The sequence below is a fragment of the Laccaria bicolor genome, genomic scaffold (assembly GCF_000143565.1).
Source record: "Laccaria bicolor S238N-H82 LACBIscaffold_21 genomic scaffold, whole genome shotgun sequence".
NCBI lineage: Eukaryota > Fungi > Basidiomycota > Agaricomycetes > Agaricales > Hydnangiaceae > Laccaria > Laccaria bicolor.
In genome coordinates this window covers 135309-159123 of record NW_001889892.1, presented here as the reverse complement: position 1 = coordinate 159123, position 23815 = coordinate 135309, and the positions used below count along the sequence as shown (strand labels likewise).

Genomic DNA, 23815 nt, shown 5'->3' with positions numbered 1-23815 from the left:
TGTTTTGGTCTATTTTTATCTGTCTTGAGCACGTGCCATGGTGCTCTCTGTTTTTCTTGTTCCTCGGTCACCCTTTTCTGAGGGTGGGCTCGACTTTTCTGTGTGCATACTTGGCTCTGTCACATAGAACCTACAGAGCTCGTGACAAGCGGATGGCGCCGAAGGCGCCATCGTGTGATGGGCGGTGCTTTACAGCTGGACTCTGCATTATCTCGTACGGACGCGACCAATCCCTTGGAAATGAAGGTATGATGTGTATTTGACGATTGCAGGAGTCTCGACTGACCGTCTCTCTGGTAATAGTCATGGCAGGTTTGATTGCGCAGTGTCACCTCCAATGTCACCATCGCTTGAAGAACATCTTGAACCGCATCTGATCGAGTTCGCCTTCGTTTGAACCTCCGTTTCCATACCTGCAAACCGTTTTCCAGCCATGGAGATGCTTTGCGATGGCTCAGCACGTCGTGTTCGAGTGCCGATATATTCGGTTCGTCGAGTCCTCACATTGGCCATGAAGCTGGTCACAAGAACGTCAAGTGAGTTTATATTCCTTCCTTTCCTAGACGGGCGATAGCTAACAACTATCTACGCAGCTGGTTTTATTCAAATTCCAATGTACTCTCCCGCACACACCCCTCTCTACATAGGCCGTCAATGAAAACTATCCCTCCTCCGCAATACCTGTGTGCACCGACGTCTGGAAAAGAAGGGGTCGAAGTAACCAGGACCATGTTACATCCATTGCCGTTGCTCTCATCTCAACGACGACGACCAACTTCCTCGACACATACCTTTGGTATTGCCCATGCTCTCATTTTCCTCCGCTCTGGTGATGCCTCGGAGCTCAAGAAGGGCTCTTTCTGGATTGAGGGTACATCCGGCTGTGATTTTCGTATCTACCATTCACTTAACTGACTCAACAATCGTTAGGTACTCGAGTACTTGTCATGCACACCCAACGGCGCTCTTTACTCCGCGTTCCCACAACGATTCCACCCCTTACAAGCTCAGTGGACTCACCCTACCGATGCACTATCGTAGAATTCCGTCGTCTGACTCAAGTATGGCACGAACCACACACCAGGTCCGACCACTTAGTACATTGACAAACACGATACACCCCAACAAAGCCAAGCCAGGGATTCATGTTTCGTTCGGTTATGCTGCCATCCCACCGTATCCAGCCCATTGCCTCCTCTCCAACCAACCCAACGACATGCGGAAACCCTTCCGCAACGCTCTCGCACACGCCATTCTCTTCGCAGTGGCACCGCTCTTTTCACCCTCCCTCGAATTTCGATACCTTTTCTACTAGTATTCCGACTCGTCCCCTGGGTAGAAAAGCCAGGTACGATTTTCAACTTTGTTTGATGTCCGCCATAGCTGATTTCGATGGTTAATCAGACTTCATGACACCGTGGTGCCGTAGCCTGGGTAGCTTCGGAGCAGTGATGAACGAGGAGGGTGGACATTAGAGAGGACGGACCAGCCTGACGTCGATTTCGCCACCATGGTCATCACCAGCACAACGCGCAGCTCAACATCGTCGTCGTCATCTTGCCCCTTCACCAAGCATCAAGGGGCAATGAACGTGACGACTCGGAGTCAAAGTCTTTACAAGTTCCCCTCAATATGCTTGTGATGCACTCCAAAGAACGAAAGACGAATGGAGATGATTGTGTGGGATCTGTGCTCGCTAAACTGGAGGCGGGTTGTATGGAGAACGAGATCGTCTCCTCGCCTGCTTTCGAGCACTTTCTTGTCAGATGCTCAACTTTGTTCCCTCGACCCTTCCATCTCAATTTCACTTTCAAGAATCTCCACTACGCCGCTCTGGCATATCGCGTCAATATCGAAGCTTGGGCTTAAGCCCACCAAAGGCTCCTCTTATTTCAATCAGAGGCATCCCTCGTCGGCCCAAGGTCCGACCCTCCAAGACACCAAGTGGTCCATCCTGCCACATGTCTGGGCGGCGAGAATATGTCACTTAACATTCTTCCATGCCGCTCCTCCTCGGTTGGTCTTATGAAAACCAGGGGTCTAAGAATTCAGGCTCGCTGCTATACTCCCAGACGGCCATTCGTTGATATCTGTGAGGAAACAAGTTCTACGGCTCGCCCGTAAAGGTTCTTCTAGACTGTTGCTGCTCAGCGAGTGGGATGTAGATGATGGAAGTTAGGAAGCGGAGCTTTCTTATCACGGAGACTGGGATGTCTGGATTTCCAAAAGGCGACGGTTTTGTGGTCCCTTCGACGTTCCTGACCGCCACTTGTTGATTAGTCAAGAGAAATCAGGACGTCCAAGCAACGTCTAAGAGTGGGACAGCGGTTGACGACAGTGGATGGTAACAACATCAAGGTTACCACTCTTCAACGGTGTTCGTTGCCCAGTTGAATGTGGCGAAGAGTACCTGAATGGCTCCCGCGTCACATAGAACTCGCCCCCCCCACATTCCCTGCGACTACGAGAGTTGGAGATTGAGAGGCTAAAATGGCGGAGGGCCAGTAAATCAAAGATACCCCATTGAGAGTTGATGTGCAAAACGTGTTAGCTTCAAACAGAGAATTGCGAAGTATCCCCATTGAAGCAACTTTACAGACTCTCGGTGACATTTGCGCCTCGAATCAAGAATGCAGTGATCACAGCATCGACATTACGACACCCACCTCCTTGAATTCTTCGACTCCAACCAGTGTCTTTAACACTGAGCCTCAAATGGCCTCAATTCCAGCTGGATCTGGTGGACAACACGGACTCTGTTCTCCATCTCCCGAAGGCCCATCAGATGGTCTCGGAGCAGAGGCGGTAAGTACAATTCGGGCTCTCCCCAAATCATTTTGCCTCACCAATGACCTGGATATTGTGCAGATTGTGGTTGTCAAACCAAGCGGGCCTCGCTACAGTTGCGTCCTCCCTCATAGAATTACTGCCTTTGCTCTTACACGTTGAGTTATCCAGTGTACTACCGTCTGTATACCAAGGACACGGCCAATCAAGTCAAACAACCCAATCTATGCGAACAACCCGTTCATCAGCCGCACTCTCCAAAGTTCGTCATGCCTCCTCGTATGGCCCAATCCGTAAAGAACCATCTCCGCAAGATTGAGGGCTTATCAGCTCCGCATCGACACGCACTCCAGGGCCATCGCACCACCATGGCACAAACAGTCTTCTCGATGAGGTCTCAAATCATGAAACTCGAGGGCTTTGTTCATCGGAATGTTCAACTGTTCCAAGACATCGACGGAGAGGTGCTGATGGACGACAATCTTCACATGCCCCTCCAAGCGCAGGTTTACCCAGGGCATGATGAAGATGAGCGCATAACGATTGTCTGTAGTCAAGAGCATCAAGGAAAGGCTGGGACACCTCAGCCTGAAAACGAAGCCTTACTAAGCCCAGTGGGCTCAAGTCTCTTGATGCGGATCAGAGGGGGGACGACATGGAGTAAGTAAAAATGAGCAGATATCCGTTGGATTGGTATTCATGTTTCTGATCCACTTTCGTATATCATTAGAATACTACTCCTACGGTATGTCATCTCCTTGTATCTACGCACGCCTACTGATTAGACTGGCTAGGACCATGTTGAGCCGACTATTTCTGAATTTCAGGGTGGGTTTGTGTGGCCCCATTTCATCATCACCGCCGATGTTCTTTCTGATTTGGACATTCCCCTCGACATGGACCCACCTTCGACGCTCATCAAGCTTTACAAGGAAGGTGATAGAATCTTTCTGAAGGCTCTCAGTGTCTCCCACTGTCTTGACTTTGATGACTTGTTGACGAAGTCCCTTCGAAGTCAGGGGGCAGTATCCATATCAGAAACAATTTAGCCACTGAACGCGCATTTGTTCGCCAACAGCTGAAGTCCGGCTCGTTCAGGCTCATTCCCATCGCCAGCACTTTAAATCCGCTTGTATCCACATGCGATACGGTAACAGCCCGATTTGCTCACCCCTAATCTGCTGCTGACTGAACCCTGGTTTATGTTGGTCAGGCGATACTCAAGAAGTACCATTCGGCCATGCTGCAGGGCCTTCCTCCTGAAATAATAACTTGAACCGGATAGACACGAGGCTAACAAACGTGGAAGTTGGAGAAACGCCTGGTATGAGTGGACGCAGTGTGAGCTGTCCACAGGTCACAAGGTAATATCTAGTATCGGGATGCCGGTCCACCGAGATGAACATGAAAGATAGTTGTTGATCTTTTTCGGACTCTGAGTCGTACCGGGGAGCAGAACACACGCTGAGTAAGACTTGTGGGAACACTACTGAACTGACAGAAGTGCACTGCTAGATTGACAGGGCCTCACTCGACCGATCATGTGATAAGTGCCCGAACCAGGGACCCATGCAATGCTCGCCAGGAATAGCAATTGCCTAACACAAGCTGCTCGACGCTGAACCAACCTAGAACTTGTTACTTGAACTCTACCCATGCACCGTAGACGTAAGGTGTCGCAATGTTTTGGGGTGGCTTCTCCGAATTCGCCAATGGATGCTATTAATCAACTATTAATAGTAGGTGGAGTCCCTGATCTAACCCTGATCTTGACGTACAATCTTGTCACCCAAACTTTGTCAATCGCCCAATCTGAAAATTGCTGACCACTACTCAATCATCTTGATGAGGTAAAATCTGGGGTGAAGCGCGGTGTATATATAAAAAAAGCCAGTAGGAAGAGGTCGGACCGGCCGCCCAGACCGTACAGTCGTGGACAAGCAAAGCCCACTAATAAAAATGGAAATGTATTGATGGCTACCAAAGTGCCCGGAAAACGTGCAGATACGTTGAGGGAAGCTTCTGGCCAAATTTCAGCCAAGTCTCACGAGCCGTTTTGGAGAAAATGGCCATATACAGAAATAGACCCTAAAATTTTGGCCGGACACCAAAAAGTGCCAAGAAAAATATGGAAAATAGCGGAATCGCTTCCTTTCACGGAGAACAATCTGCCCATCAAGTTTCGAAACAATTTATCGAGTGGTTCTTCTGGAAAAATTTGCCAAACATTGACCCAAATTGGGCACTTAGTCACTTTTGATGTGACTTCTATCACGGGACTAAGAAATTCCATCTGATAGATTCCTCGCCCTTTCTGAGTAGGAAGCCCAGCACAAGTACCAACTTTCGATAATTTCTGGCCGGTTTTGACCGGTTTTTCCCCTTAAATGTTGCAGTTTTTTGGTCCAAAATTTTGGCCGCGCCAATTCCTCGTGGGAAAAACCTCGGAGGTGCGTTTTTCGACGCATTTCGCAAATCTGAGCCAGAATCTGGAAAAATCTCGGCTCTAGATACATTATTTACCGAGATACCAAATTAGTGGGCTTTGCTTGTCCACAACTGTATAAAACCAATATAAAACTTCAACTCGCTTTGGAACACGATTCTTCAATCCTTTATACCAATACCCTACGAGATGAGTACCCGCCCCCCTTGCTGCACCGATCATGGGTAGGTCTTATTCACGTACATTCTATTGCTCTTGCATGCTGATTTTCTTGCTTGCCACTGCAGTTCCATTGCCCCACCCTTGGTTATACCGCCTCACAGGCCGGTTACTCAGTCAGGTGTAATCCGTACAATGTTGATAATCACTCGACCACTTGCCTCTAGTCGCACCCCCCCTCTAATTGCCCATTGGGCGCTCTTGGTTGGAGATTTTTACCACGAGTTAGTTAGAGTTTCTGTGCGGCCGCCGGGTCGTAATTCTGGCAATGCCCGGTACATTGCATATCGGAATGGGCCGCGGTCGGAGCTCACAAATATATGGACCTACCATCCTACTGGTCGGCCGACAGGTTGGAATGATGCAGCTATTGCTGATGGAGGTGAGTTTGAGCGGTCTCATTTTGTAATAAGCTTATGTTTGATGCTTTTGTTCCAGCTCGAAGTGTGATAAGAGGCATGCGTGCTGAGTACCATGTTCTTGATAATAACTGCCAGCATTTCGTTCGCAACCTCAGTAGCCTCATCCTTGGTCCTCAACCACCAAGGCGCTTCTATGGGGCAGCTGGCCTATTTTCGATGCCGTTGCCAGCATTATCACAGGATGAGTGGATTGAGGATGCTGCCAGGGCTGAAGAGGAGCCGTCTCTATGTACTGTTCAAGATGAGGATTCAGATGCCGTCAAAGAAATCAAAACATTCATGGATGATGTGATGGCCAAACTTGAGGTTTCCGAGGTCAGTCATACGATATGTTACCATCTCTCATACAATCTGATTTCTTGTATTCAAAGGTAGCCACTGGAAATTGAATGATCTGTGCCAAAGCAGATTCAGCTTTCCTGACTCATTGAACACATTCCGGCCTCTTTGCTTGTTTCTATTTTCTTACTTAGCCATCTGTACATTTTATGCACCCAGTTCTAGTTGAGCTTGTCCGGCGTGTTGTATTCGTCGTGCCCGGAAATCAGATAGCGGTTTCATATCCCTGTCCTCCCCTAGCTGCAATCTCTTCTTCATATCAAGAAGCCCATCTTCTTTTGGTCATCATCAGCCATAGTAGAGCTCATCGCTGGGTTGAGGAGGGGAAGCTGCTTTCAAACAAGTGGCATGAGCGACTCGGAACCTTGAGGGGTTCAAGCAACTATAGCTTATCAACCGTTCAGGACAACGGCTCACTCCTCAAGGCTAGGAAGTGAAGTTTTTACGAAACTACTGGGAAACTATAAGCCAGAAATATTACCTGGAGCCATGAGGTGTCGTTTCTGGCTCCAGGTCAAATACAGACTTGCCAGTCACCTTTCCAGGTGAACCCAGGTAGGTTTTAGTGGGGCGCGTACACTTCCAGATTGCTTTCCAGTCATTGTAGTACATGTATAATCACGTTAGAAATTCATATATTGCTGTCCCAAATGCTACAATCCGATAATGAATACCAACTAAATCCCTATGGTATCATAATCTTCCCAGTCCTGCTATCCCGCTTCAGCAACGAACACTCTCCTCCATTTGCAAGATCGGCGCCCTCCAAGACGGTGACCATGACGTGGGGCAGTGTTCTACACAAAAGCATTGAGGTCAATGATACCGAAAAGTGAGTAAGTGAGGACTTGCCGCAATGCAACAATGCTTGGTGCCCCACTGGTTGGCAGGCGGAGGAAGGCGAAGTCTCGAGACAGCTCTCATATCTCGGTGAGCTTGTTGAGGTATCCCCCCAAGGAGTACGTAAGGCTCTTTGTCAGATGCATTGACCGTTTCCGCAGACTAGAGCTATCGGTGAGGTCAACACAAAACCTAATCAAAAGAAGGACTCACAGAACGCTGCTGCTTTTCCACTTCTTAATGAACACCTCTTACCCACTACCCAAAACTTGCGCCCCCTCACTATCGATCGGCGCCAGCAGGCTAGTCGGCTGGTTGCCCCCCATGGAAAACAAGCTGCTGTCGACAATCCCTGCGATCCAAAGGAGACATTAATATGGACGCGGGAGAGGCGAAGACGGTCACATGAACCAGACGTTGTACAGAAGTGCGGCGGCTGCTTCAGGAGTCAGTGCTCCAACACTCTCATTTACAGACCAGGCCACCGAAAGACCCCCATGTGACAGCGGCGGCGTGACTAGAAGATTTGGGGAGCCTTCAGGGTATGTGTCGGGATAAGGCAGAGGACAGTGAAGAACAAATAAAAAGTTAGCCTGGAACGCGCATGAAGATGTCACAGTCAGACCACTCCCTGGGGCGAAGAGAAGGTGCAGCCGAGTTGTCAAGCAAGGCACCGGGGCAACTAGAGAAGAGGAATATAGTTGAGAAAGTAGCGCTTCGGGGAAGAATAAGGGAGATCAGCAAACAGTCCAAAGGTTTGGGATTTGGAAGGGTTCGGTAATTGAGTGTATCGAGGCCCCAAGCGTCGAAGTATTGAATGTTGAAATGTTGAACGTTGAAGCTTTGAAGTCCTATGGTTTCGAGCATCCTGATGTGACGTCGAAATTTATTGACGCACCCCCCTTGTTCTGCACCAAAAATGACATAGCTTCAAGTTCTTCGCGCTCGTTATGCTCTATACACGAATGACGGCGCTCAGCGCTAAGCAATGGGGCTGAGAGGGTGTTGGTCAAGTGTTGGTTGGGAAGGAAGGGTTGTTGAGAGATGTTGGGCGGATGTTGAGATTGATCACGCTGTTGCCTCTTCTGGAAGCGGGGTTTGAATTGACTTGTCGAAATTTCACGAACCACGGTTGCCAAGTCGTTGATGATCGAGGTTGCATGGAAAACGTCTGGGAATCAAAAGCTGCCAGGCGATCAGGCACATTCAGGTAATCCAGCTCGCCCAGGAGCTTTTAGGTTTCCTGATGCACGTTCTGAACTCCAATCTCTCGCAAGAGCCAGAGAAGGACTCGCATAAACGAACTTGAGATACGTAGTCGGGGTAAGTTATCAATTGAGTCAAGAAGGAACACGAGTTTTGACGGGTACGGGAACCAGGGGTCTGAACGCTTTGGATTGTCACAGCTGGTATGCTCGTCATTGCTTGAAATTAGCCTCAGCCGTTGTTGATCAACGTAGGAAATTCGAAAAGACGGACCTGTACGCTCAAGCAATTCTGATATCATCTCTTCATGTTCATCGTCATCCCAGATCTCCGCAACATCGGCCATGCTATCATCTGGCAGCCCATCCAGTCCACCTCAAAGGTCATATTCATCTAAGCGATGATCAAACTCTTTGCGTCTCTGCTCATTAAGTTCCGCTTCGGATAGATCGAGCTCATAGTGTCCATCGAAGGCCGTGAACATCTCCTTTTCAGCATCCACCACCCGGGATTGGTCATTAAGAAAGGATTGCGGACTGGGAGGGCCATCCATGATAATGTCCTGCGCAGTGGCATATTCTCCAGGCATGTTCTCATTTCTTTCCAGCTCAGACTGAAACTGCTCCTGATTCTGAACTGCTTTGATATGTGTTGGATGTTTAGAATGACTAGCAAATGTAGATTTCAGGACCCAATTTGCCCAATACTCTCGTTTGTTGAATTCAAGGCAGATCCGGCAGCGAACCTTGTCATCTTCGCTGCGTGTTTCCATAACTGGAACGGTATGGTTCTCTTCTGAGCTTCCATGTCTAACGATGTTGCAGACTTCACTCACACTCTGGAGCCTTGCGGCCTCGTTTTCCGTTCATGTTTTTGAGATAGCTGGAGTTTTGTGGTCTGATCCGGCAACGGTGTTGGTTTGACTGGGGCAGGTCCCGTGACGTTGGTGTTTGGGTTAAAAGTTGTGCGCTGGACTCTCTCTGTCGTTATTCTCTTTCTGAAATCGTGCACGGTTAGGCACGGTAGTCGCATGGCAGTGCACGGTCATGCACGGTAATTTTCCTGTGCCCCTACAGTGGACTTAGACCGACTACAATGAACTTGAACCATCCGCGTAGCGACTGCAACTGCCACAGAGCCAGTGCAGGAGAGTGAAAGTCATTGACGGTGGCTGATCTGCTGAGGTCCCGAATCCCGATCGATTGTGATCAATTGCAAAAAGGAAAGTTCAAACGTTCAAGTTCCACTGGAACGTCAAAATTCGGTGCCTATGGTGTGTTCCTCTGACTCGTTAACTCCCAATAGTATCACACTGGCAGATCTATCATCGCACTTCACATGCTTCACATGTCAACATGTCACCAGTGAACCAGCGTGTGACGTGTCCTATGCTGTACCATGCTACGGAGTTATTCTGTGGTTCACTCATATCAAGGTGCATATAAAGAGAGTGGTTGTTTTAGTGTCCCACATCGGTTTGCTTCACGTCATATCGTGTACGCTTATCCCTTCTGCTCGTAAGTTTCTGAGCTGATCCCTGCTTCCACAGACGCGACGGTCTTCTTCTATACATGTCCAGTGGTGAGGCATTGCAAATAGGATACCCATCCTTCACAGATTATAACTGATACCCTTGCCAGTAACACCCCTCTCTGCTCCCAATGGCTTCCTGATCAAGAACGATAACGATTTCCTTATCGAAGTCACGCATCCTGATGGTTCGACGCCGACAGAGATCCCGCCTGGCGAAACACATGAATTCTCAAAACAAGGAAAATATGTGATTCAACACTCAGGCACTCCGCCGACGGTGGTGATAACAGTGGACTATACTAATGCCGGAATCGATTGCCAACAAGTTACTAATCAAGCCAGTAAAATTAACATAACTAACAAATTCACTTAAGAGGTGACCGCGCCGTACTCTTGTCTCGGGAATGCGACCATCTCATCCGCCGTTGTTAGGAACGTTATAGGGAAAGCTTACTAGTAACCGCCTGGACTCACCCTCGTCTTTACATAATTTGTCATTACATACTTATTGTGCTTGTATTGAGATAGGATGACAACTTGAATTCCGAGTCCGGCCATATACTATGTATCTCCGCGAAAACGAATCTAGCTAGGGTGCGTGTAAAAAAAAACTGCTAGAGATGCTAGATTAGTTTAGGATTGGTTAGAATGCGGTTGCGATCTGCCGAGAGTCAGCGACACAATGCTAATCAACTGTGCGTCACTCGATTGATGGCTTTCTCGTTTTTTTTTGGGGGGGGGGGTCTACCCCCTCCGTGGGAACTATGTCCGCAATCGGTGGATCTGAGGGTACAAGACGAGGAGATAGTAGATACGGGATTCGGCAGATGATCGAGTCTCCAGTGGCGATGTATGCATGGTATTCCATTTTGCTCGATACAGCTATTCTGGAATCGGTATCGGCACATAGCGAAATATGGTACGACCCCGTTTCCGCAACCGTCGTCGGAACTCATGGCCCGCGACAAGCAGTGTGAACATTGCCTCGCATCCTCCACTGGACACGCGTGGACCGGTGGTGCCACAAGAGCTCAAGTTGCCTGCTAAAGAAAGGAACCTCGCTAGCATGCCGGTTTCAATTAGATCATAGATCGAACACTACTTGTCAGTAAATGGTCAGCAGCGACGCCGTGTTCCATCTTTTCCAAGGGGGTGGCGGAACGTGGAATTTGGATATACAGTCGCAAAAGAAATTAAGGCCCTAGTCTTCAACCCCCCCCTCCCTTTACCCCCCAAATCCAGTATGTTCTTCCCACCCTCCTATGTTTTTCTTAGAAGGAACCATTGGCTATTGGCAGCCGTCACCTCCGAACGTCCTTCACCAATGACAACGACAACCTTCTGTGGTTCTCCACGTTCATCAAAGTCGTCGACTGGCCCATCGCCATGCCAACTACCTATGCGCCCGACATCGATTCCATCGCCTTCAGAGTGTCGCACCCAGGAAACATCTGTAAACACCACACACGTCAGGACGTGCACAAGGCTGAGCAGTAGTACATGCGGCTCATCAAGACTCTCACATACACTGGCCTCAAGGCTGTTGGCCGACGAGGAGAAGCGCTTGGTCATCTCCTCGTCTTTTTGGGCAGTATATACATTTATGCAAAGTAGACAGTTTGTTTTGTTTCGCTGTAGAAGCTATTCTCAATTCTATCCATGTTTTTCCATCTGACTTTGAGATTCTATCAAAAATTACTGACCGAATATGTGTGCAACTTACTAAATTAAGCTTCAAGGGTGCTCTGGTAGTGTTCCAGACCATTTGAATGTTTTTTATTAGAAGGTCACAAAAAATTTTAAGGCCTCTGGCGGATGCCCCCCCCCCCAACCCTATATCCGGGATCCACGTTCCGCCACCCCCTTGATCTTTTCAATTCCTTCTGATGGTCACGTAGAGTCGTACTATCACTGTGCTTACATCAACTTGAAGCTTACATACAACATCATTAACCTATTGGCGCAGTCGGAACAACTACACCTGCACTGCGCATCCAGATAATGGTTGCCTTGAACAGGATGGCTTCTCCCGCTAAGTATTAGCTCCACACTGATCCACCGTGACATAGCGAACCTGAGAGTTTCTATGCCATCAATCCCCCGAAGATAAAACTCTGGTTCACGATAGGAGTCCGAGTCAACGGCAAGAATAAACAAACGATCAGGCAGATCCATCATCTCACTTCAGCTTCACCGTATGTCACCAGTCACCTGTCGTCTTGAACCAACATGGACTACTTGCAGAGTTATTCTTGGGTTCACTTGTGTCAACTTTCAAGCGCATATAAGGAGAGTGGTTGTTTTAGCGTCCCCCATCCATTTACTTCACGGCATACTATCGTGTACGCTCATCCCTTCCGTTCTTGGGCCTGCGCAATTTTCTGATCCCTGCTTCCACAGACGCAGCACTCGTCTTCAAGTTCTATCCATGTCCAGCCTTGGTGAGGCATTGCAAATAGGACACCCGTCCTTCACAGATTATCACTGATACACTTGCCAGTAACACCCATCTCTGCTCCAAATGGCTTCGGGGTTCAGAACGATAACAAATTCCCTATCGAAGTCGTGCACCCTGATGGTAAAACGACGACAAAGATCCCGCCTGGCGGAACACACGATTTCCCAAACACGGGAAAATATTTGATTCAACATGAAGGCAATCCGCCGACGGTGGTGATAACAGTCGACTATACCAGTGCCGGAGTCAATTGCGAACAAGCTACCACCCAACCCAGTAGCATCAAGATAACCAACAAATTCAATTGAGAGGTGATTCCGTTGTGCTCTTGTCTGGAAATACGACCATCTCATCCGCTGTTGTCAGTCCACGGCCCTGGAACAGCTTACTAGCACTAGTAACCGCCTGGATTGTGCTTGTATTGAAATGTGATGATATATTCATCTCCACGAAAACGGATCTAATTACTAAGCCCCGGGCCTAGTTAGTACGGTGCGAGCCCGAATGTTTTATATCGAGAAAATTTCTACAGATGCTGGATAGCTGACATGCGGTTGCGGCCTTGCTGGAGCCTGCGGCCAAGTGTAAACCTAACATATAATGATAATTTTTCAATGAAGATTTAAGCAGTTGAAGGTGTATCTTCCAAGGTAGATTTTTTTTTAAGCCGTCCGGGACATCCCCCCCCCTTCCCCTGTCAGAATATTCCAAGAAAGACATATACAAATTCGGTATTTTTTACAAGAACAGTGTCCCTTCGTCTAGTACGCCCTGTGCCATACCACTGCTAAGCACGCCTGTTAAGCTATACGCGCATGCTTTGTGCGTTCATGGAGCTCACAACATCAACTCCTTGGGGCGCAGGTATAGTTGCAGCATGCGAGATGAAACTGCGCGTTCAAATTAATACTCAATGAAAACTAAACATCGCAGTTAACGTACCCAAGATGTTTCGCATCCATTGAACCCGCAGCCTGAGTGCATAGCAGTGTTCGAGCCCTGGACTTTGCTTCACTCTCGACGATGTCGCCGCAAATGCAGGCGTACATCTCGGCCGTATCCCGAGTTCTTCGAGTGCGTCCACTGCGACGTGTCGGAAGTGCCTCAAGGGTAAATTCGGTTTGATTTATCGCAACCAAGGCCGACCTGGACGCTAGTACAAGTGAGTCACGTTGGTCAGACTGAGAAAAATCGTCAAATAACTTACTGATTATAGACTCTGCAGACTCTTCGTCAGTGTGAACTGAATCTGTTTCATCGATTTCGGTCACAGACGGTCGTGGATTTACAGAATGGGCTGAAAATTCTTGCGTTACAACACAGTCACCTAGTTCAAAAAGGTCAGAACTGTCGTCGTCGCTACTATCCGAGTCAGAATTCGAGCTGGATTCGGATTCGGATGAAATCTCTGCATCGTGGTCCTCATTCTCTGATAATTTCGTGGCAGCAGGATTGTCCGGCGTGATAGAATTTCTAGATAAACAAAGCGGCTTCGTCAGGGACGCAAACGATGATGAAAAAGACCAAAAATACACTGACGAAAAGACTTGCCGAGTGCTATTGGCTTTGGAGATGACCAGATGTTCTGAGTTGAAGTTGAATGAGAAAGATGGGGGGACGGCAGACATCTCAAAGAAATACAGAATGACTTCGTTCATAGCTGATCAATTGTCCAACTCTATTACAGGTGCAACTGATGAGTTCGGCGTTGCTGCAGGGCCTTGAAGATAGATTTTGGAAGCATCTGTATTAAATTTTTTTAGGCTCTGCCGGACATCCCCCCCCTCTACCTCGGGTCACGGGTCAACATCTCGGGGCCCCCTTGGTATCTTCCCGAGCTGAAACCAGGAGAGGAGCGTGTTGTCGCACCTAAGGCAAGACACTAATTAGTGACAGGACCCCTTCTAAGGCTCTCCCAAGGCCGCGAACTTTAGCTATGAATAGAGTAAGTCCCACCTCAGATCCTTTGGCTCTGCGAGGCATTCCCGACTGAAAACTGCTGAAAAGAATCAGCGCTCTGGCTGACTGCTGGCTGTCGCTCCTTACATTTCTCTGTAAGTCTTTAGCGCCCTCGTTCTAAGTATTATTCCCACACCGATAGAGTCCGCCCCGGTCCGACGCTGTAGCTTTTGACTCCAACGTGTGCAGCAGCCACGGTCAAGCTGAGGCCAGCGAGGAAGGTAGGACGATCTCGTACATCTTTTGGGGGACTTGGAGGAGTGGTGGGTCGAAGATGGGATTAATCGTATGTGAGTCAAAGGACGGGAGAGAACGCGCTCCCAGTTTCTTAGCTTGATGAATCCAGAACTTTCTCCTCCTCTCTGAACCGACGTCATCCTCCTCCTCCTCCTCCGCTCTAACCTCCCTTTCCAGCCAGGGTAGACGACTAGTCGTAGTATCAACTTGTGTTCCCCAATCCTGTCTGGTACCCCCTTCTTCCTGTCCTGCATTTCCTCGCCGTTTCAATCCCTTTGCTCCCCCTAGTCAATCCAGGATGGCCTTCCGCATTAACGCGCTCCACCCCGTAATCTCACCCCATTTCCAGTCGGTCCCAGTGTGGTTTGATAGCTGCTGTGGGGAAAGAGAAAGAGGTGGATGAAGCTGTGAGGGAGGAGGACGACTGTGTCCGTGCGGGAAAGAGGGTTTGAATCATTCTTCTTTCCGCTGGTTCGTGCTACCCTCCACACCGAAGAACATCGTGCGGAGGGTTAAGCGCAAGCGGACGCCATTCGGTAAAGTATGCGGATGCTTGGAGGGTTTGAGCTTGGGTGTATTTGGTGGTGGAGTGATGTTGTCGTCGTCGATCGGATGGATGGATTAAAGGGGGTTATTCGAACATGATAACTTTCTCGAGCCCTTCTGCGCATAATATGAGGCTTCCCGCGAGTGTTACATAGATCCCGGCGGCGTCTTCTTCGTCAATGCGAGCGCCCGATGTCTCTCTAAGAACCCCCGCATCTTCACCTTCACTTCCGAGCTAGTCCTCTTCCTCATCGTTCTCTGGTCTCCGACGGTGTGCATAATTAGGCGACGGTGGGCCACCCGTACGATCAGTCAGCGCTAGTCAGCTCTAGCCTGAGCAAAGCGCGTCCTCCCTGCGATTGAGTTTGAGCGTCCGAATGTCAAATATGGATGCAGCATACCATGGAACCACAACATATGTTCAATTATAAAGGTGCGTGTGCTCTTCTCGCGCGGAGGGATCGAGTGGAGATGGTGAGCATGCCACTTGTGTGCCGAAGGCAAGTTGATAGTGGGCTGGGCGAGAGTTGAGCCGGTTGGAGTGGCAGCAGTACCTGATGGCAATGGTCGGGTTGTCAATGGGGTCGCGTGATGCAGACTGGAGTGATGGTAGGCGGCCATTGATTATCCCCAGGAAAGGATGATAATTCTTGACAAACAACAAACAACTTGAACAACCTCTTCTCCTCCTTCTCCGACGCGTCGTTGAAAGGCTCCCAAACGCGCAAAACCAGTTGATCTGCTGCTTCAATAGATTCTCAACGGCACTGGAATAGCGCTAATTCATATCGGTTCTATCAGCAACGACCTTTTCCCTGCAAACATCGCACAACTTTCTCTACGACCTGTGGTTTCGGACCAGCCATAGCTCACGCATCGCACCTCCCCCTGCTTCGGGGTCCAAATATCTTGACATGTGATGTTTAAGGTTACTTGAAAAAATTACCCGGGTGTCTGCGAACCATGCGCGCTTTTTATGTGAGGCGCTACAAGTTTGTCCTCCAGGAATACCTCCACTATCTCTCTTGTCTATTCAATGGAACTAGTAGTGAAGTTGTGTTTCGTGAGTCATTCCAGCATCTCTTTGTAGCGATTGACAAAGCAAATTTTCATCTTTACAGATTGTAATTTTCTACCCACAGTCTAGACGTCATCGCTTCAAGTTCTCCCTCACCTTCGGGACACTACAAGGACCTATCAAAAAATCTCCGGGCGTCTTCTAATGCCTCAGTCATAGTATCACTTCGACTTTGGAGCTGTTTCCATGGGTAATTGCACGTCCCTGAGCACGTAAAGCCGGGAATTTTCTTTCTGGTTTCTTTCTTCCCTGATATTTCGCTAGGGAGTTGAGGCGTACTTCACGCTTCTACATTCGCTTAGGTGAACTTCGCCGACACGCATTTTTTTTACGCACTACCCATGGACCCGAACGCGTCCAGGACCTCTATTCGTCATTCCATCAGCATGTAGGCTGTAGAGATATTATTTGAACAGGATCGGTAGCGGGGTGCCAGCTTCAAGTCTCCGTTGTTAAGTCTGTGCCCGCAGCATCAGAAGGGCAGTGAGGCGTTGAAAGAATACGTGAGTCGTGTGTTTTGTTCTGCTTCCGAGTTTTGGGGGTTACTTAGAGTACATAGGTCTGTTTGTAGAGCGTGGATTGGACGGAACTGGCGAAGCCTCAAGCATCGGAAGCTTCTATCGTGCCGAAGGAAATTCCACAGGTGCTCCTTTAGGCTTTCGTACTCGGCATATTCTAAGAAACGTCCCACACAAGGCTAGGGATGTCGAGGACAAGCCTGTTCGTTCTCTCGTCTTGCCCAACTCATAGGGCCGACAAGTCAGTTGCTTCATCGACGAAGTCCATGAAGGTTCCTCGCTCAAACCTTGGCCGAATTACTCTGACTACGTATGTATATGCGCACTTAGACACCCTCACTCTTCTTTCAGAACCGAATCCGGCCTTCACGATCGAGACCGCTGAGATTGAGAAACGAAGATTGCACGGTGGAGGACTCAGGAGGAGTCTTTCTGACAAACATGAATCAAACAACTCTTTTTCCCAACTTTCGCTGTCACCATATGCATACTACACACAACTTGACAGCCGACTCCGACCCACTTGAATTCACTGTAGGGTTCTTGCTATTGTTGTATAGCTTTGTCCACGCTCATGGACAGGAGGTGTCGGAATGGAAAGGTGACGCGGCTTTCTTTACGAAAACGCCCTCTGATACCCACTTATTCACTGGATGGTACTTGAGCATGGTGAGCAACATTGAGGATTTTTTGATCTTCGGGCGATTATTGATTGGGCTTGAAGCCATCGTAATCTAATCATGTTTGCACAGCACCGAACAGATTGTGCCTAGTAATTAAACGCCCGGTGCCAATCAAACTCTTCCGCTCACCACCTAGTAGCACCGTTGAAGATAGCTCTCTCAATGGCCCCAACCGCAGCTGGATCCGACGGAAGATCTGCGTCTTCATCTGGGCAAGGCTCATCAGACGGGCGGGGTGGAGCGGTAGTACTCGTTCTCGTCAGAAAACTCGGCATACTAACGCATTATACAGATTGAAAGTCCTGACACGAGCAGTCCTCGTTACAGTTGCGTCGTCTTCTATGAAATATTGTTCCGATTCGGATTCTCATACAATTTTTTTGCTTGATCAGTATACTATCGCCTATTCACCAAAGACAGTCCAATTGCAACGAACAACCCGATCTATGCAAACAACCTATTCGTCAGTCGCACTCTTCTGAAACTCGTCGCTCCCCCACGTGCCGCTTTATCCATCAAAAAGCATCTCTGCAAGATCGAGGGACTGTCGGAAGCTACAAATACCACACTCTTCGAATCGATTTCAAGTCAGACAGCTGTTACGGAGTCCTTTCGATTGGCTCTCAAGGAGCCTTTTGGCCCGGGGATATCTGAGGACGACCCCATGGTTCTAGTAGTTGAAGCGGAAGATGCCGAAAAGCGGTCAGCGAGCACGGTGCAATCGAAGGGTCTCCCTGAGGCTGTGACGCCCGAGCCTCGTTATGGTGCGAACGGGAATTTTATCATATCTCGTGCACAACCGCGTTACTCATTACCGTCAATCAGTTTACTACCGGCTTTACGAGGAAGAAGGAGCAATGACTTCCAAAACATCCTTTGACCCGGATGATTCTTCCTTGGGTCACATTAACACGCTCTCTATCGCGCCACCTCAAACGGTGTCCTCTCTGAGGTCGCAGATTGTAAAAGCTGAGGGCATCGCTGATCGCAAGATTCAACTGTTTGGGGATATGGACGGCGAGGTGCCGATGAATGATAATGACCACTTAACTTTCCGAGCACAGGTCTATCCGGGACACGTTGAAGATGAGCCCATAACTCTTGTTTGTAGCCAAGAGAAGGCCGAGAAAAAGCAGAAGAACGCCCTGGGTCGAGTAGTGCGAGACCCAACCTTTAATAAAAAGCTTCAAGGCTTGCTGCTAATGAGTGAGTAAAGTTATCGTATATTGAAAACACTCTTATGCTCCTTTCAGATCCACGTCCGGATATTCAAGCAAACTGGCTCCCCTTCGCGGCGAACGAAATTCTGTATACAAACGGCGTCAAAACGACAGGTTACGCAATCCCTGGGTTTAGTAAGTATCTTCTTAGCAGTACAAATATGATTCTCATGCTTTTGTAGCCTATCCTGGATACATGGCGATGAATTCCGCTGGTAGAAAAGGCTGTGAGTTTACTCTATTTTTAAATCTTTGCTGACTTAACATTGATTGAATCGGTCCGCTAGTCGTCTATGATTGTAAGTGGCAGGTGCTTATCTGCTGCTCTTTAATTCTGATTTTCTCCACCACTGCCTAATAGCGCATGCCAGGCTCTGCTAAGAATGATACCGCTCTTATGTCTTTCAGCCATCTCCAATCTCACCACTTTATCTCAAATCCCACTGCTTCACTTGTGTTTACCAGACGCATACTATATTTCCACATTTTATCCGAAACCAGTAGAAGATTTGTTGGTTTTCAGGTCAATTTACCCGAGAGGCTTTTGAGCCATTCCCGGGGTCTGTGCCTGTCCAAGCACATTAAATCCATCACCATCGTCCCTCGTCACTTTGTCGTTGCTTTGTCGTTACTGCTTATTCTATTACCCGATTTCGAAAATTCTTCACTGTTCGACTAGGTGAACTTCATAAAGTCAAGCAACGACAATTTTGTTATTCGATAAGAAGTGAATTTCAAAATACACACATTTCATCAGTCCGACAATGCGTGTTTTGGTCTATTTTTATCTGTCTTGAGCACTGGCACGTGCCATAGCCTATATCGACTCAGCAACGAGACCCAGTGAATGAGTCACTTGCACGTACCTTTAGTGCGGAAGGCTTTCTTTTACAAAAGGGAAGGGAATGGTGTGTGACTTGGACTCCAGCAGCAGCAACGATCGAGTTGAGGCCAGCTAGAAGGAGGTATCATTCCAGCGAGGGAGGTAGGGCGGTCTCGTACATCCTTTGGAAACTTGGGGGTTGTGCTGTGCTGCGAGGTGCTGGAGGAGTGGTGGGTCGAAGATGAGTTGAAGGGGACTGAGTCAAAGGATGGGAGAGAATGAGCTCCCACTTTCTCAGCCTGATGAACCGGTCTTTCGCCTCACTTCCATACCAAAGAAGATCGTGCCGAGGGCTAAGCGCAAGCGGACGCCATTCGGTAAAGTATGCGGACGTTTGGGGGTTTGAGCTTGGTGGTGTAGTGATGTCGTCGTCGTCGCGGCCTCCTCTTGGACGGCAAGACACGGGGGCCCGAGATGGTGTTCCCTTTTTGGGGTGACAAAGATTGGCATCGGATGGGGTGACAAGATGAACCACAAACTGAGGAAGTATACCAGAGGTGGCTGAGTAACCTTCAACGAGAGTTTGTCATGGTTTTTTCATCGTATCTAAAACTAACTTTGCGAAGAAGGGAGGGTCGAGGAGGGTAGCTAGCGCTCGATTCATGTACTGGCTTCGAAAAGGAGGCTTGAGGCCTTTGCTGAGTCTTGAATAATGCCGATATTTGACGACCGCGAGAGGTGTCAATGTGGACGACGACCGTTCAACTAGCCAGAACGCTCGTTGCGACTTATGCTGGAAGCACCGAGGCATCTGCACATCGCCCTTCTGACAACCTCCGAAAGGTCGATTCGTGAGCTAGCCATTGGTTTGTATGGTGGTTGCCATCGCATCCGAGTCGAAAAGCTCAGAGGGAGAACTTCAGGTCGGATTAGTTTTCTGAAGGTGGTGGGTTTTAGAGAAGTTCAATGGATTATGTGGTAGCCTATAGCATAGAGCGAGTCAGCAACGAGACTCAGTGAATGAGTCGCATACACGTACCTTTGGTGTGAAAATAGTGTGTAGCTTTGGACTTCCAACAGGAGCAACGATCGAGCTGAGGCCAGCGAAGGAGGTAGGGCGGTTTCTGACATCTTTTGGCGGATTTGGAGGTTAGAGGAGTGGTGAGTCGAAGATGAAGTCAAAGGGGACGTGGGGGAGAGAAATGCGCTCCCACTTTCTCCAAGTCAGCCTGATGAATCTACTCTTCCGCTGATTCGTACTCCCTTACCCACCCTCGGCAGCCTGTGATAATCCAGCAAAATGTTTCTCCTCTTCTCTAACACCGACATCATTCTCCTCCCTCTCCCAGCAGCAGCGGCCAGGCGGATAAACCGTGGTATCAACTTGTGTTCCCCAATCCTGTTTGGTTCCCCCTTCTTCCTTTCCTGCTTTTCCTCGCCGTTTCAATCCCTTTGCTTCCCCGAGTCAATCCAGGATGCCGTCCGCATTAACGCGCACCCCATTTCCAGTTTATCCCCAATGTAAATTGCCAGCTGGTGCTAGCTGCTGTGGGGAAAGAAGAGGAAGAATCCATACGGAAAGTGGAGGATGACGCTGTGAGGGAAGAATCTTTCTTTCCGCTGGTTCGTGCTCCCTTCCACACCGAAGAAGATCGTGCCGAGTGATAAGCACAGGCGGACGCCGTTCAATAAAGTAGAGGGTTTGAACTTGGTGGTGTAGTGACGTCGGAGGGGGTTGTTCGAGTATGGGTGTGACGACGTTCTCGAGCCCTTCTGCGCGTAATCTGAGGCTTGGCGCGAGTCTTAGATCCCGGCGTCGTCTTCTTCGTCATTGCGAACGCCCGATCTCGCTCCAATAACCCCACGCATCTTCATCTTCAGTTCCAAGCTTGTCCTCTTCCTCATAGTTCTCTGGTCTCCGACGGTGTGCATGATTAGACGACGGTGGGCCACCCGTACGAACAGTCGGATCTAGCCTGAGCAAAGCGCGTTCTCCCTGCATTGAGTTTTAGCATTTGAATGTCAGAACGTACGGGTGCAGCGTACCATGGACCCATAAGTTGCCATAACATATGGTCAAATATCAACGTTTCAACATGCGTGTGCTCTTCTCGCGGGGAGGGATCGAGTGGAGATGGTGAGCATGCTTGTGTGCCGGAGGCTTGAAAGTGGGCTGGGCGAGAGTTGGGTCGCTTGGAATGGCAGCATCCCGATGCCAATGGTCGAGTTGCCAATGGCGTCGCGAGGTGCAGGCTGGGGCGATGTATTGTGTTACTCCAAAAAACGTTCTGTGAGGTGGTGTACTGGTAGGCGGCCATTATATAAACTTGCAAGTGATTTGAGAAGCTCGAGGAAGAGATGGTGGTAAGAAGGATGATAATTTTTGACAAACAACAAACAACCTCTTTTCCTCCTTCCCCCGACGCGCCGTTGAAACGCTCCAAACGCGCAAACTCAGTCAATCTGCTACTTCAATGTAAATTGGGAACGACACTCAAATAGCGCTGCTTTATATCAGCTGTAGCTGCATTGGCCTTTTCTCTGCAAAACATCGCACGACTTTCCCTAGGACCTGTACTTTCGGACCAGCCACAGCTCACGCATCGCACCTCCCCCCTGCTTCGGAATTCGATTATCTTGACCTGTGATGTTCAAGGTTGCCTGAAAAATTTGCCCGGGTGTCCGCGATCACCATGCGCGCTTTTTGCGCGAGCCGAAAGGTGGCTAGACGACATCGCTTCTCCCTCGCCTTCGGAAGACCTATCAAAATATCCGCGCGTTTCCTAATTTCTCAGTCATAGTATAAGCTCAGTTTTAGAGCTGTTTTTATGGGCAATTCATAAGAAGTGTACACTCGGAGCACGACAATGAAAGCAAAGCCGTACCCAAACACGTCAAACAACATCGAGCAATACCCTGTGAGTATGCCAAATATCCAGCCCACCCATATAAAAATATTCATGCTGCATAACAAAGCTCGCCGACTTCGTGCCGGATCCAGGTCATGTACCGTGGACAACTTGTGTGCTCCTCTATACATTCCAGCCGGAAAGCGATTTTCAGGCTTATTTCGCTCTTCCCTCAATATTCCCTGATTATCTGCGTAAACATCCTGGATTAACGGACATGTAAGACTTGGAAGACTCCGGTTGATCACTCCTACAGCTTTCGTATTCGAATGGGAGCGTCGGCAGAAGTAGACTCCGGCGCTCTACGCTTACGCTGTTCTGCACATCCTCAGCCCTATCACGGTGGCATGTGCACCTGCTACACAGCTCAAGACACCGCTGTCCCTTTATGATTGGAGGTTGGCCCGGTTCAAACGATAACTGCACAACAGAAAGTACGCATCTTCACTCACTCGGGATGCGATGCTCATTGCTACGCCTTTAACGTCTTTGTGTAAAGTCAATGATAGGTGAGGAGATTCTTCTTTGAATCTTTTGTTCGATAAAGCTACAATCTCCTGCAGGTATGTGACGAAAACATCAGTATTAGACGTGGTCCAAAACACCATTGTGAACTTGACAAAACATGGGCAGGTGGAAGAGGGCAATTACTCTTCGTCGTCATCCTTGACGAAAGCCAGCGTCGACTGACTCGGGATTCTTGCTGGCGGCCTCCGAGTCCATCACCTTCATCCCATCCGATTAAATTTCCTCTCTTTTCGTGCATCGGCCTTTTACTTGCATCCTCCTGGGCCGCGGCGGACGTCCATGGCACCCAATGCGTGTTATCTTGTTGGCTTTGAACAGAGAGTAGGATGTGCATGCCATCGTTACTGGGTGATTTAACGCGTGGCCGCATGGCATACCGGAGACTCTTCAGCTCAAGCTCAAGTCCAAAGAGCAGTGAGGTGTGCACCCATCTATTGAGGCCAACTTCGCAAGCGATGTCTCTGGGCCAAATAGTGTATATAGAGAATGAGCAGCCCAACTTCGACTTGCAGTGTACGCGGGTCAAATCTCTGCTACATGAACTCGCCTCGATTCTCGAATGAGGTCGTCGGACAATTTCGGACTGAAAATATAGGACGGATAGATGCGCAGCAATCATCGAGAGAGGACCCGGGGCTAGCGGTTCATCAAGGGAACAGAGAATGGCTGGACAGAGACTGCCGAAGACCACTGGAACTGAGAAACGAGGACTCCTGCATGGAGGAGTCTTTTTGACAAACATGAATCAATAAGAAAACTCTTTTTCCTAACTTTCGCTGCCACCATATGCGCACTACACACAACTTGACAGCTAACTGCGACCGATTTCATCTACTCCTTCACTTTGGATCCTCCAATCTCGTAGTGCGGTTCTCGCTATTGTTGTATGGCTTTGTCCATACTCACGGATAGGGCGTATCGGAGCGGAGAGGTGACGCGGCTCAGACTTTTTTTGCTAGTGACGAAACCACCCTCCGATACCTACTTATTCACTGGATGGTACCAAGCATGGTGTGATCATGGGACGATTATTGATTGGGCAAGTCCTCCTAATCTAATCATGT

General features: G+C 48.8%; 9 protein-coding genes across 9 annotated transcripts in view; 6 read left to right on the top strand and 3 right to left on the bottom strand.

The window, feature by feature from the left end:
- Positions 1 to 37: 37 nt before the first annotated feature.
- On the top strand, positions 38 to 1475 carry LACBIDRAFT_329322 (uncharacterized protein; the record flags this gene model as incomplete). Its single annotated transcript, XM_001883509.1, has 7 exons — positions 38 to 83; positions 128 to 246; positions 432 to 487; positions 648 to 871; positions 931 to 1084; positions 1185 to 1348; positions 1405 to 1475. 7 exons carry the CDS (start codon positions 38 to 40, stop codon positions 1473 to 1475), a joined length of 834 nt encoding a protein of 277 aa, XP_001883544.1.
- Positions 1476 to 2490: 1015 nt separating this feature from the next.
- LACBIDRAFT_329321 (uncharacterized protein) lies at positions 2491 to 3964 on the top strand (the record flags this gene model as incomplete). Its single annotated transcript, XM_001883508.1, has 6 exons — positions 2491 to 2504; positions 2562 to 2805; positions 2982 to 3401; positions 3518 to 3532; positions 3582 to 3723; positions 3792 to 3964. The coding sequence occupies 6 exons, from the start codon at positions 2491 to 2493 to the stop codon at positions 3962 to 3964; spliced, it is 1008 nt and encodes a 335-aa protein (XP_001883543.1).
- Positions 3965 to 5422: 1458 nt separating this feature from the next.
- LACBIDRAFT_329320 (uncharacterized protein) lies at positions 5423 to 7556 on the top strand (the record flags this gene model as incomplete). The annotated part of the gene is made up of 7 exons (XM_001883507.1): positions 5423 to 5457; positions 5620 to 5834; positions 5891 to 6189; positions 6759 to 6768; positions 6922 to 7045; positions 7104 to 7143; positions 7215 to 7556. 7 exons carry the CDS (start codon positions 5423 to 5425, stop codon positions 7554 to 7556), a joined length of 1065 nt encoding a protein of 354 aa, XP_001883542.1.
- Positions 7557 to 9830: 2274 nt separating this feature from the next.
- Positions 9831 to 11289, top strand: LACBIDRAFT_329319 (uncharacterized protein; the record flags this gene model as incomplete). Its single annotated transcript, XM_001883506.1, has 6 exons — positions 9831 to 9840; positions 9900 to 10072; positions 10321 to 10386; positions 10430 to 10487; positions 10636 to 10763; positions 11068 to 11289. The coding sequence occupies 6 exons, from the start codon at positions 9831 to 9833 to the stop codon at positions 11287 to 11289; spliced, it is 657 nt and encodes a 218-aa protein (XP_001883541.1).
- Positions 11290 to 13055: 1766 nt separating this feature from the next.
- On the bottom strand, positions 13056 to 13908 carry LACBIDRAFT_329318 (uncharacterized protein; the record flags this gene model as incomplete). Its single annotated transcript, XM_001883401.1, has 4 exons — positions 13056 to 13140; positions 13193 to 13403; positions 13458 to 13723; positions 13790 to 13908. The coding sequence occupies 4 exons, from the start codon at positions 13906 to 13908 to the stop codon at positions 13056 to 13058; spliced, it is 681 nt and encodes a 226-aa protein (XP_001883436.1).
- Positions 13909 to 15310: 1402 nt separating this feature from the next.
- On the bottom strand, positions 15311 to 15613 carry LACBIDRAFT_302446 (uncharacterized protein; the record flags this gene model as incomplete). The annotated part of the gene is made up of 2 exons (XM_001883400.1): positions 15311 to 15345; positions 15394 to 15613. The coding sequence occupies 2 exons, from the start codon at positions 15611 to 15613 to the stop codon at positions 15311 to 15313; spliced, it is 255 nt and encodes an 84-aa protein (XP_001883435.1).
- A 342-nt stretch (positions 15614 to 15955) lies between these two features.
- LACBIDRAFT_329317 (uncharacterized protein) lies at positions 15956 to 18872 on the top strand (the record flags this gene model as incomplete). The annotated part of the gene is made up of 14 exons (XM_001883505.1): positions 15956 to 16055; positions 16373 to 16458; positions 16496 to 16580; positions 16630 to 16790; positions 16821 to 16898; positions 17149 to 17189; positions 17351 to 17506; positions 17564 to 17734; positions 17860 to 18035; positions 18097 to 18477; positions 18525 to 18626; positions 18674 to 18718; positions 18779 to 18790; positions 18853 to 18872. The coding sequence occupies 14 exons, from the start codon at positions 15956 to 15958 to the stop codon at positions 18870 to 18872; spliced, it is 1614 nt and encodes a 537-aa protein (XP_001883540.1).
- A 587-nt stretch (positions 18873 to 19459) lies between these two features.
- LACBIDRAFT_329316 (uncharacterized protein) lies at positions 19460 to 21632 on the bottom strand (the record flags this gene model as incomplete). The annotated part of the gene is made up of 6 exons (XM_001883399.1): positions 19460 to 19852; positions 20354 to 20445; positions 20587 to 20769; positions 20813 to 20908; positions 21175 to 21310; positions 21348 to 21632. The coding sequence occupies 6 exons, from the start codon at positions 21630 to 21632 to the stop codon at positions 19460 to 19462; spliced, it is 1185 nt and encodes a 394-aa protein (XP_001883434.1).
- Positions 21633 to 23770: 2138 nt separating this feature from the next.
- LACBIDRAFT_302442 (uncharacterized protein) overlaps positions 23771 to 23815 on the top strand; it is a gene marked incomplete at both ends in the record, with an annotated part of 1124 nt that continues 1079 nt past the window's right edge. Inside the window, one exon of the mRNA XM_001883504.1 lies at positions 23771 to 23790. Within this exon, the coding sequence (XP_001883539.1) occupies positions 23771 to 23790 (20 nt within the window). The remainder of the gene's footprint in view (positions 23791 to 23815) is intronic.